General features: G+C 32.1%; 1 protein-coding gene across 1 annotated transcript in view; it reads right to left on the minus strand.

Annotated features, from left to right (window-relative positions):
• LOC126735789 (mitogen-activated protein kinase kinase kinase 7) overlaps positions 1-1,735 on the minus strand; it is a 120,301-nt gene extending 118,566 nt beyond the window's left edge. Inside the window, exon 1 of the mRNA XM_050439895.1 lies at positions 1,486-1,735. Within this exon, the coding sequence (XP_050295852.1) occupies positions 1,486-1,566 (81 nt within the window). The 5' untranslated portion in view covers positions 1,567-1,735. The remainder of the gene's footprint in view (positions 1-1,485) is intronic.
• Between the last annotated feature and the right edge of the window lie 10,927 nt (positions 1,736-12,662).

Raw genomic sequence — 12,662 nt, forward strand, 5'->3', positions numbered from 1 at the left:
CTTATACATATTGCTATTTTTTATTGATATTCTTCCGATAGGTGAATGCTTTTTGGGGTTATATGCTAATTATTATGACAGATCTGTGTTATTATTTAGGTTTAGACCAATATCAAATGGTTCAGTAGACTAGCTTCTAAGTTAGACTGTGCCATATTATATCATGTCGTAATAGCTCTTTACAGTATTTGTTATTGTATATTTTCAAATAAAAGCCATTATTATTATTATTATTATTATTATATAATTTGCAATAGATTTCTGAGTAGGATCGCTAAACAGGAAAAATTAATTTTAAAAAAACCCTGATTAAAGGAAAATTCTATTCCAACTATTTTTCCAAATTGCACCTATTATTTTTCGAAAAATTTAGTTGTACAGAAAAGTAAGGAAGAAAAGACAAGGAACTTGACAAGTTACATATTTTGCAAGCTTTAGAGCAAAGTAAAAATTGTAAATGTAAAAAAAACATTTACCAGATAAGTACCAAGAACCTTTCACCAAAATAATATTAGAAGCATATTTAAGAAAAAACTAGTACTCATTGTAAGAAAAATTCAACAAATACATTAAGGGATTTTTTATTTGAAATTTTGTTTTGCCAAAAAAAAATCAAATGAGGTGCCACAAAGGATTCTGTTCACATCCTGGCAGCTCTGTTTAAACCAGAAATCCTTAGACTGTCACTGATTTATTGACACTTTTCCTCACGTCAGTGACAATATTCATTTTACTGGTGCCCGTTTTTACCTGAACCGAAAATTTGCTAATTTTGCAATTACATTTAATTTAATTATTCAAGATTGGCTTATTAAATTTTTTTGAAACTGTGCACGAGGGTTTGCCAGATTGGTCTCTTCAAAAAGTTATCTTAAATTTTTTCTATAAAATGTACAGGGAACCCAATAATTGACCCCCTTAAAATTTACATGGGTTTTCCATGTTCCGCTCCGCGACGCACCACCCGGTATATCCTAAGGAGTCTTTTCAAGGATGCATCACACGTAATTCCTTACTAAAATGTTACTGTGAAGGGGTTTTCTCATAATTATTGAGATGCACTCCTTTTGGCCGCTTTTATTAAATTAAAAGTTGATTATTGTAATCTGTTATTTTTTTCTGCCAAATATATTTTTTCTTTATTTCTATTATAAAAGTATGAATAACTACAAAATTCAAATGTTTTTAATCTTGTTACTTAAAAAAAAAAAAAAAACATTTAAAACCAAACATTAAATTTAATTAATTAACTGAAAACTTTTGACTATATTAACCTAGGAGTCTGCTTAAAGTGCCAGTAACTTCTCCTTTTACCCTATACCTATAGAATAAGAAAACATTGTGGGATTTGCTGTTCTGAGTAGGTAGGCATCTAATGTTATTATTAACAAACATGCTATTAATATCTCCATGTTAGATGAGACCATGGAGCATTTTGTTACAATATCTTAGAAAATAGTAAATAGGGGGTGCAAGTGCATTTACCTCTAGCAATTCAACCTCACTGGGATCGATTTCACGGGCACAAGAATGGGGTTCATTTTCAAAAGAGTCAGATGTCGCCATTGGAAGTTCGAAGATCACATATTATTCTTCAATTTATGGACTAATTGAAATTGGAGAATAATATTGTAAATATTTATAATTGCAACTTTTGTCAAATTTTGGTATGGTTAGATTAAATATTTGATGTTAGATCATAACAGACTAGAGTAGAGTAGACATTAGACAATCGCACTATGTGTCAAATAAAATACCCATATGAATTGGATAAACATAACCTATATTACTTTGAATAAATCAATATTTAAACGCTTGGAAAATAATTATCGGCATGAAAACAGTGTTTGAGCCTCAGCACAATATACTATAATTCCAAACCAAGGCATACGACAAAAAATAAACAATCAAGCAAAACCCAAAGGCCAATTTGAATTTGGTTTCTCCAGTTGCCCCCACTGTCTTTCCGGTTTGTCAGCTGATTTATATTATGACAGAAAAAGTGGCAGATTATGCCGGAGTTGCCAGCTTTTATCATTTTTTATTTTAAGCCGGTTTCTAACATAATTGCGATTTATCGCATCGATTTTGTCGTTCCAACAAAGATCGATTGCGGCTTAGCAAAGAATGTAATTTTATGCGTAATTGTGATTAACTCGTACAGTAAAGTGAGGTAACTTCGGACAGTTTTTCAGGTTTTTCTTTAATAGCTGCGTTAATAAATTTAATGAAATTTTGCGAGAAATCGTACAGATACATGTATTATAACCCTAAATACCTGTAAATGTGCACTATTATTTTTATTCTACCACCTTTTGGGAATTTTATTTTTTTTGTTTTCTTCTGTCTGAAGTCACCTCCACTTTCGAGGTGACTATGGACAGTATTTAAAAAGCTTATTTAAACGAATTTAAACCCAATATTCCTTGCCATTGTTTTTTTTTTGTTTAAGTGTTTTTAAACCTTAGTGGTGTAATTAAAACACTTATTTTCAATATCGATGCTTTAACATAAAATGTTAAAGCATCAGAATAATGCTGCCTGTCTTCAAAAATTAGAGATATTAAACTGGACACTGATAGCATTGTAGTCCATGTAATATATAATTACAAAAAATATTAACTTCAGCTCTACAGGGTGATTCAAAAGTAAGCGGCATCCTTTCAGGGGCCTAATCCTTGTATAAAAATAAGACAAAAAGTTCATATTAATATAAGTCCGAAATTGCTTCCTAAGGGAGCTACGCCCCTTTGAATAGGACCCCTTGAAGATAATTTTTTCTCTATAACTTTAAAACCCTCTAGAATTAAATTTTGAAAATTGGTGTACTGCATAAACATTTCGTTGTGAATAAGATTCTAAATTCAAATTTTTTAAATTTTATTCAGGTGCGTGTTATATTTTTTTTTCTAAAGTGCAATAAAATGGAATGATGGTGGTGAAGCTATGAATGCCAAGTTAATCAAAGAAAAGAAGTACTAAAAATAGTGAAAGGTTTATGGCCTTAAGAGGGTCTCCAAAAGTTGTTTGATGCCCGGAGGAACTTAACCCCTCTTACCTGAAACGCCCAGAGAAGGAATCCTTCACAATGCTGCTAGCTCAAGCCGAAGTGGGTTCTAGCTTCTTTCTCAACCAAATGAACCAAAATTTCTTAGGTAGTAACTACCCAAGAGTTACCCAACTAAATGTCAAAATCAGTATGGCGCCACCAAGTTTTGGATTTTATATAATCCCAAAGGACGCCCAATGTTTATCAAAATTTATTTAGGCAAGTTCAAAACGAAACTTGGAAAACAAAATCAAAGTCAAATCAGTATACACTATTGTTTCCAAATTACCTATGATATTCCAACCTACTCAACTCAAGTGAAAAACAAATTAACAACAGAAAATAACAATTTATTTAAGTCTTGATTATCACAGAGAATTATGTTATGTTATTTATCGTTAAGAGGAATAATTATTTAAGTTGGTAATAAGGAACCACAACATCACACAAAAAATACACAATCAAAGTGTGGTTGTCGAAATAAAACAAATTATGTTACACCCAAACTTTGGGGAATGAAGCTTCAATTCAATTAAACTAATAACTTACATGGCCCGGTATATCCCGCCACGGACATTGACCTAAGCAAAAAAAAATAACAACCCTAACTGTTGAAGCTTCCCCACTTAAAATTACCCTTTTATTAGTTTACTCTAATATTTACTAGCTAATCTGAGAAAATTTGACATCTTAGGAGTAGTCTGAAAATAAATAATATAACCCAAGTATATACTCGTAGTACTACGAAGCCGGCTGCGTCTTACCTCACAGGAGTCACTTGTCACATATATATGTACTCTTATCAGTAATATTCAATAATAAAATAGCATCGATTACATAATGTCAATAAAATTTTAAATAAGCTTATGTATGTATCTCAACTCAAAAGATAAAAGTTGTGATAATAAAAATAAAATAAGTGAATAAAAAAATGTTATGTTGTGTCACCTAGCTCCATACACAGCAGACTACTTCATATTCGAGACTCTCCCAGACATCCAATTCCCAGTCAAGGAAAACTGCAGGCTTCCAAGCTTCACCTCTTCCACTTCACAAGCTCTGGTAGTGGTCTAGGTTAGACGTTAGCTCACAGTTGCTTAAAATCTCCTTCTAGATTAGAGCCAGTAGAGTACATAACCCCAAAACGAAAGCACCATGTGGCCTTAAGAAATCAGGTCCTTGCTAATTAAATTGTCCCCTGCCAATGCCAATCAGAACCGCTATTTTGCCGATGTTCGAGGGCACGTGAAAAATTATTAGGTTTTAAATCGCCATAAAGGCCAGTAAATTCAACAAAACAACAAATTATAGCATTACGCCCAAAAAGTTGATTTACTATCACCACATTTAGTCAATTATATCCCCATATGGGTAAAATTCACACGAATTTCAAAAGAAGAACTAAAGCACTCTTCACTTCATGACGGCGGTCTGGGAAAAGGAACGACCGCAGAGGTCAAACCCGTATTTAAGCAATCACGCACAAGGTGTATTGCCAATCGAAATATATAACAAAATAACTTAACTTTTTTTATAAGTACCATAAAACCTTTTATAAAAAATAAATAACAAAATTTGTGGCCCAAGGAAGTTGGCAATGAAAATATGTGTCACTATGACAATCAATTTCGATTTTGCCTAGACCAGCAACTTCTTGCTATCTTCCAAGAAAACTAATATTTACATTAGATAAAAAGAGACAAAAATTAGATAGGTCAGTCCGAGTAAAATCAACCAGCATATCTGGTATGGTCAAGCCAAAATCAGATATTGTACTATAAACAGTACAACATACACAATAATTGTACATGCCCAATTAATCATTATTCGTTATAAAATAATTAAATAAAGTATGGAATAAGCAATATGGGATATAATTTAAATTCTAAAATATTTCTTTAGTCCAGAACCGGGTTTTATAAGAGTATAAATAAAATTTCATTAACAACCAGTACAATATGAAGCTGAAATGTACAAAACTAAATGTGTCCTTAAAAATAAAGAATACTGTAATTTGAAATGGCTAGAGAACAGAACTATGGGTTACTTGGGAGGCTATTACAGAGAGGGCATTACTAGTATCAATCATTAATATTTGTAAAATATCTATTTTGAAAATATAACTGTAATCAGTGCTTTTAATAAAGAGTATAAAATGCCAATTTTAACCTGTAACATGCGTCACATGCGGGGGTTGGTAAGGGTAAAAACATCCCTTTTTCTTTTACTCTTCAGGTTATTGTGATTTTGTTTGAAAATTATAAAATTTTAGAGTCTTATACGTAAAAAGGGTACTCTTAGTTCAATTCGATAGAGCGTACCATTTACGAGAAAAGCGACTTTGAAAATGTTCTGATGCGTATTGATGAAAATTAATTCGCATTACGATCGACAAAAAAGACACTTTTTACTCACATTTTATTTAACAATTTAATAATAATAATAATAATAATAATAATAATAATAATAATAATAATAATAATAATAAATGTCTTTTATTCAAAATTTACAGATATAGTTGACAATAATAATATTCTATAATTAAGTACCCGAGAAGCAGGGCGCAGTCTAGCTAAGACAGCTACTCTACTGAACCCTACTTAACGGTCATAAACTTAAGCTACAATATAAAGATTAACTCTATTAAATTCATTAAATACCCAAATAAAGGACAATATATATATATATATATATATATATATATATATATATATATATATATATAATTTAAATAAATAATAAATAGCTAAATATAAAAGATTGACAAAAATAAAATAAATAATTAAAGGCCTAAATTACGGGTTGAAGGTTAAATGTAAAAGATATTTCTTAAACTTTGATTTAAATGACTTCTGATCTAAAGTTGACAATTCAGTTGGTAGGTTATTGTAGAGTTTAATGGCATTGTACGTAAAAGAACGTTGAAACATTGCAGTCGAATGACGAGGAAGTGTCATCCTCTCCGGAAATCGGATCACTCTTGTGTGAACGTTTAAACGAGGAACAAATTTATTCCGTAAAGTGGAGGGAAGGGAGGGGTTTAATAAAAATTTAAACAAAAAATTACCTAAGTGTAACTCTCTGCGCCTGTCCATCCTTAACCAGTTAAGCTCTTTAAATGTGTGTGAAATGTGATCGTATTTTCGTAATCCAAATATTAGCCGTGAGCAAGCATTTTGAACTTTCTGAATACGATTTTTATCTGCAATGTCTAAGCAAGGACCATAAATAAAATCACAGTAGCTGAAGTTGGACAGGACCAGAGACTCACCAAGCATTTTTCTCAAATGAAAACTAAGAACCTGACGACTATTATATAAAATTTTCAATGATAAAAATGACTTCTGAATTAACAATTTAACATATTCACGAAACCTCAATTCAGTATCCAGGACAATGCCTAAATTTTTTGCACGATCCATCTTGGGAAGAGGAACATCATTTCATAAGATATTTAAATTATTTTTAAGAAAATCTTTATTAGGTCCAAAAATCATAACATTTGATTTAAGAGGGTTAAGTTTTAGATTATGGCAAGAAGAAAGCTGGTTAAGTAAATTCAGGTCATGGTTTATTAAAAAAGATGCATGCAAATAATCCTGATGATTGAAGTGAAGATAAACCTGGGTATCATCGGCAAAAGCTCTCAGTTTACAGTACTTTAATGATGTAAGTATATCTGAGGTGTAGATTATGAATAATAATGTTCCTAGGATTGACCCTTGAGGTACGCCTGATAAAATTCTAGCTTCTTCGGAAAAGAATTATTTGAAAATATTTTTTGAAATCTGTTATGAAGATATGATTTAATCAACATTACCGAACCATCGAGAAGTCCATAAAATTTCAGTTTCGCCAATAAAAGTTCGTGATTGATCGTGTCAAACGCTTTCGAAAAGTCTAACAGAATCAAAGCAGTAGACAACTTTTTATCTATTGACGTTATTATGTCATCAGTAACGCCAATTAGGGCAACATCAGTACTCAAATCCTTTTTAAAGCCACACTGAGTCTCCGGGATAATTTTATTCACACCGCAGTACTCAATCAACTGATTATACAGAACCCTTTCGAAAACCTTTGACAAAGCCGGTAATATACTAATTATTCTCAGATCACCATAGTTAGTTGGATTTTTTACTTTCGGAAGTGGCTTACCTATTGATAATTTCCACTGATCAGGAAAATAACTTTGTTCTATACAATAATTGATTATGTGTGTAATGTAAACATCTAAGAAGGGACTGTAATATTTAAGTAATTTGGCACTAATTCCATTCATTCCATTCTAATTCCATTCCGAAGCATTTGTTTTTATACCATTTAGTATTTTATTAATTTGAGAAACACTAGCTAAATTAAAATTAAACTGAATATTGTCGTTGAAAATAATTTGATTGTAAAAATTAATTTTAGAAGAACAGTCTGACGTATTCTGCAAAAATTCACTGAAAAATGAGTTTATATCTTCAGGATTAAGTAAATAATCCGGAATATTCAAATCATTATTTGAACAAACATTAAAAGATTTAAGAGTCCTCGTCGTACCATAGACAACGTATGATTTCGCAACCTTTTATAGTTTTCCCAGTCGTGTACATTTCGGGACCTCTTGAATTCTCGAAGCGCTGCGTCTCTTTGTCGCATAAAAACCTTAATATTTGGTGAGAGCCAGGGTTTAGTAATCCTTGCTGTTTTAAAGGGGGCATGCCTATCGAAGATATAAAGAAGGTATTCATTAAATAAGGAAATTTTGTTGTCAATATTTTGCTCGTAAATTATATTATGCCAGTTAATTGCTTGAAGTTCATTATAAAATTCACGAGCATTAAAATTATTAAAATTTCTGTAAGTTATAAGTTTTGGCTTAATAGACACCTTTTCTATTTTTAAATAACAATAAACCAAGACGTGATCAGATACCCCCTCCAACGACACAACCCCCGAATCACTGACCAAAGACTCATCCGTTACAAATATTGGATCTAGAAGTGATACACTATTCCGACTAATTCTAGTAGGTTGATTTATAATTTGGATTAAATTAAAATTGTCAAACAAGGATATTAAAGGGTTTGTTTCATTCAGTAGATTAATATTAAAATCTCCCAGACATATTACCTGCTCAAAAAAAGGATAAATAGATGAAAAAATATTCTCAAAGTCATTAACTAATAAATTAAAATTAGAATTGGGAGGTCGATAGAAGACGCAAAAACAGTAATATTTATTTCTGATTTTTAATTTAAGAATCAAATATTCTTAAAAATGTGTAACAGTAAACTGCAATGAAACAATTTCTGGCGAATAAGTGCTCTTAAAATAGACTGCAACACCTCCACCTCTACCTACCCTATCCTTACGAACAAACCGGTAACCAGGAACAGAAAAAACCTCAACATCATCACCATCAGACAGCCATGTCTCTGTAAGAAATACCATATCAAAGTCATATTTAAGTATTAAATTTTTAAACTCTAGAAAACCCGTAAATAAAGACCTTACATTAAAATTCGCAACTTTAAACAATAAATCGCTCATGAAAAAAAAGAACTAAACACTACTCATATCTCAAAAACCTATATAGACTTCGAAGATATAAGTGTTCCTGCCGCTTAAGATTTTACCCTGATTGTACGTTACTTAAAACGTGGTAGTAGAAAAAAACATTAATTGAGTAAAAAATAATGAAAAAAAAACTCAATGCTTGATAAATCATAAAAGATAAGAAACATACATATATAAATATAATGAAAATATATGAATTTTACCTAACTCGAGAAGGAAAAACAGAATGCTGCGATATAATACAATATCGTATAATTAATTAAAATGCCTACTACCTATAACGCAATAATCTTTTGCATGTACCATACAAAAATATTTATTATATTCCCAAGTAAATAAAATATGAATATTCACGGGCTGCAAAAATAAGAAATGTGTATCGCAATGTTTAGGAAAAAACCGCACATTCCTGCAATCGAAATACCCAAGTACATATTATAAGTTACCGCTTTAACATAGATTCAGTGGTTTCCAAACAAACTATACGAGTTCCAATTAGGATATTTTATTATTAAATTAAACAGTATACGTGTACGTAATTATTGACGATGGTTATCATCAATAACCTGAACCTTTGTCTTTTTGAAAAAATTTTTCCATCCCATGTCCAAGTATTCTTACCATATTTTCGTTTTGCAGCCACAAGCATCGAGTACTTCCTTCTTGTCAGATCTTCAAAAATTGCAACTCCTGAGTCTTTAAGAAGTTTCTTTGCGGCCATAACATTTTTCTTCCTTATGTTAGATACAAACCGAACTAGAATTGTAGGTCGATCGGTTTTTGTATTGTTCATAGGAAAGGCAAAGTCCAAGTCTTGTAATGAACACGGTATCTTTAGCCTATTTTCTATAAATGAAGAAACGACAACCGGAATGTTGTTCTTCTCCTGAATCTCCATGCCACAAATTCTGACACAATTGTTCTTTATTGATGTTTGTTCAATGTTTTCAAGCAGATCTTCCAGGGCCGCCATTGACTCCGTTTTTTTTTTTATGGCGGCTTCACAATTCTCGACACGCTGACAAAATGAAGATACCATTTTTTTCAAACTGCTAAGTTTAGAAACAATTCTTTCCTCCATTTGGCTAATGAGTTTGGTACACACTTTTGTAATTAATTTTTCCAAATCATCGGAATCCGATATTGAACATGTTATAGGCATTTTGATGGTCACTGGTTTAGTGTGTGCGCGGCTATGGCGTTCCAATTATCGTTTAAAAAGAAAGCCAATTAACACACTATAGCACACTTTACAGAAAGAATTTTTCTCTGGATGAATTTACAGCGTCAAGATGACCGACCCTACAAAATTTCACTAACTTTAATGCAGAAAATACCACAATTATTGAATAAATTAACGGAGCACTTGGGTACGTGACTGTCTAGTTAGTCGCCATAGACCATATCTCTTTTCAATTTTCAATTTATAGAAATTGTTCAAAATTATTACCATTCGCAACCGAGCTTACCACGGCAAGCTCTTAATCTTTTTATTAGATTATGGTGCACACGTGGTAGAATTCTTGGATTGTTTTTAATTGTCTGAAATCCTTCCTCTATTCTTTGCCTGAGAACATCAATATTGGGTATAGGGCGGGAATAAACTAGTTGTTTTAGGTGTCCCCATAAATAAAAATCAAGGGGGTTTAGGTCAGGAGACTGTGGTGGCCATGGCACTGGACCCCCACGACCTATCCAGCGGTTTTGATAGGCATTATTTAAATGTTCTCTAGCGAGAATGCTAAAATGTGGGGAAGCACCATCGTGCATTATTGTGCAATTGAAGTGGTAGATTTTCTAATATTTGTGGTAATTCATTCTGTAAAAAAATTGTGTAAATTTGTCCATTAAGTCGTTGCGGCATAAATACAGGTCCTTTTAAATGCCCATCGATTATTCCCGCCCACACATTTAAACTAAACTGCTGCTGATGTGCCTTCTGTACCGTAGCATGGGGATTCTCATCCGTCCATAGGTGGTTGTTGTGGAAATTGAAAATTTCGTTTCTTGTGAAGCCGGCCTCGTCAGTAAATAAAATTTTCTTCTCGAAATTTTCAAAAGCAACGCGGTTTTCTTCTAGCCAATTACAGAAGTGTACACGAGGAAGGAAATCTCGGTCTTCCAAAACCTGAACCCGTTGAATATGATAAGGGTAGAGTAACATATCGTGCAAAATTCTCCATACGGTTGACTGAGAGGACCCTTCTTGATTTGCGATGATGCGAGTGCTCAAAGATGGATCTTCTTCGATACGATCTAGCACGCGTTCTTCTAATGCTAGGGTTCTGGCATTTCTTGGTCGCCCAACAACTTCCTGTCTTTGAAATGTTCCTTAAGCAAAATTTAAGTAGATATTATGTGATATTACTCACATTTTTGAATTTACCTGTTCCCTTAAATTACGATCTACTCTTGCGAAAACCGTACGGTGTGGCACTCGTCGATTAGGAAATGCCTCATGATACAATCGTCTTGCTTCAACACAATTACCAAATGCTCTTCCAAATATAATGTGAATATCAGCTTGTTCTTGATACGTAAAATCCATGTTTGCTTTTTAAACTTAGAAACACAAAGTACCAAACTCAACAAAGGCAATACCCTTCTTATTAATAATAAATATTAATTTGTAAAACACTCTATGAAACTAATTTTACTTTGACAAAGTAAATTGTATTTTACAATGACATTTATCAGTCATTTAAATGCCAAAAACCAAAAAACAACCGCCAACTTCGTTTTAAATGCGTATCCAGTAATTTTATTATGTATTAAGCAATCAGAAAATTTTCAAAGTCGATTTTCTCGTAAATGGTACGCTCTATCGAATTGAACTAAGAGTACTTTTTTTACGTATAAGACTCTAAAATTTTATAATTTTCAAACAAAATCATAATAACCTAAAGAGTAAAAGAAAAAGGGATGTTTTACCTTTACCAACCCCCGCATGTGACGCACCTGAATAAAATTTAAAAAATTTGAATTTAGAATCTTATTTACAACGAAATGTTTATGCAGTACACCAATTTTCAAAATTTGATTCTAAAGGGTTTTAAAGTTATAGAGAAAAAATTGTCTTCAAGGGGTCCTATTCAAAGGGGCGTAGCTCCCTTAGGAAGCAATTTCGAACCCATATTAATATGAACTTTTTACGCCCCTGAAAGGATGCCGCTTACTTTTGAATCACCCTGTATAAACAAGGGATCTTAGGAATTTTCTCTATATAGCCTCATGGGGTTTAATATGAAAATCATAATAAGGAGACCAAACTACAGACGCATACTCAAGCAAGGAACGAACCAAAGAGCAATAAAGTAATTTAAAACATGTAAAATGTAATAGGTACACTATTTCTAGTAAAAACCAAGACTACGCATACTCCTGTTAATAATTTTCAAAATGTGCGGTAAAAAGTTAGCTTGGTATCGAAAAGAACACCTAAATCTTTCACTGTATTAACTAAGTTCATTATTGTTATTGATTGTATATTGACCAAACTAAATCCGTACACAATTCTTTAGATTCAGTTAGTTATAGTGAAGTAGTTCAGTATCAAGATATGAGTCAATTAGAATAATAATTATTTATTCTGACTGTGTCCGACCAGTAAAAAAATTATGACAGAAATCGACCAAAAGCATACTAAGGACCATAATCCCAAACTTTTTAATTAGATGATTATGATCAGCCCTATTAAAGGTCGTATATACACTATCAACCTGTAGAGACCTGTTAAAGGCACCAATCAAATCATCCTGGTTAGATCTGCCCTGAAAAAAACGTAATCTACCGATGTACTACGTAATTTATTGATGTTTTATTAAAATGAAGAAGTATCATGAGAAATTTTAATGTTTAGTCTTCAATATGTGACCCAAAACATTTATCACAAAGAGTTTTACATTGATTGCTCAAAGTTGAAAAATTAACATAATCCATGCGATCCTTACTATTTTAGAATTTTGTGTCAGCAATGTTTTTTTTCAATATTAAAATTTTCTCTTAATCCAATGTATGCTAGGCAAGGTTATTAATGGCAATAAAG

Source organism: Anthonomus grandis, chromosome 4 (assembly GCF_022605725.1).
Source record: "Anthonomus grandis grandis chromosome 4, icAntGran1.3, whole genome shotgun sequence".
Taxonomy (NCBI): Eukaryota; Metazoa; Arthropoda; class Insecta; order Coleoptera; family Curculionidae; genus Anthonomus; species Anthonomus grandis.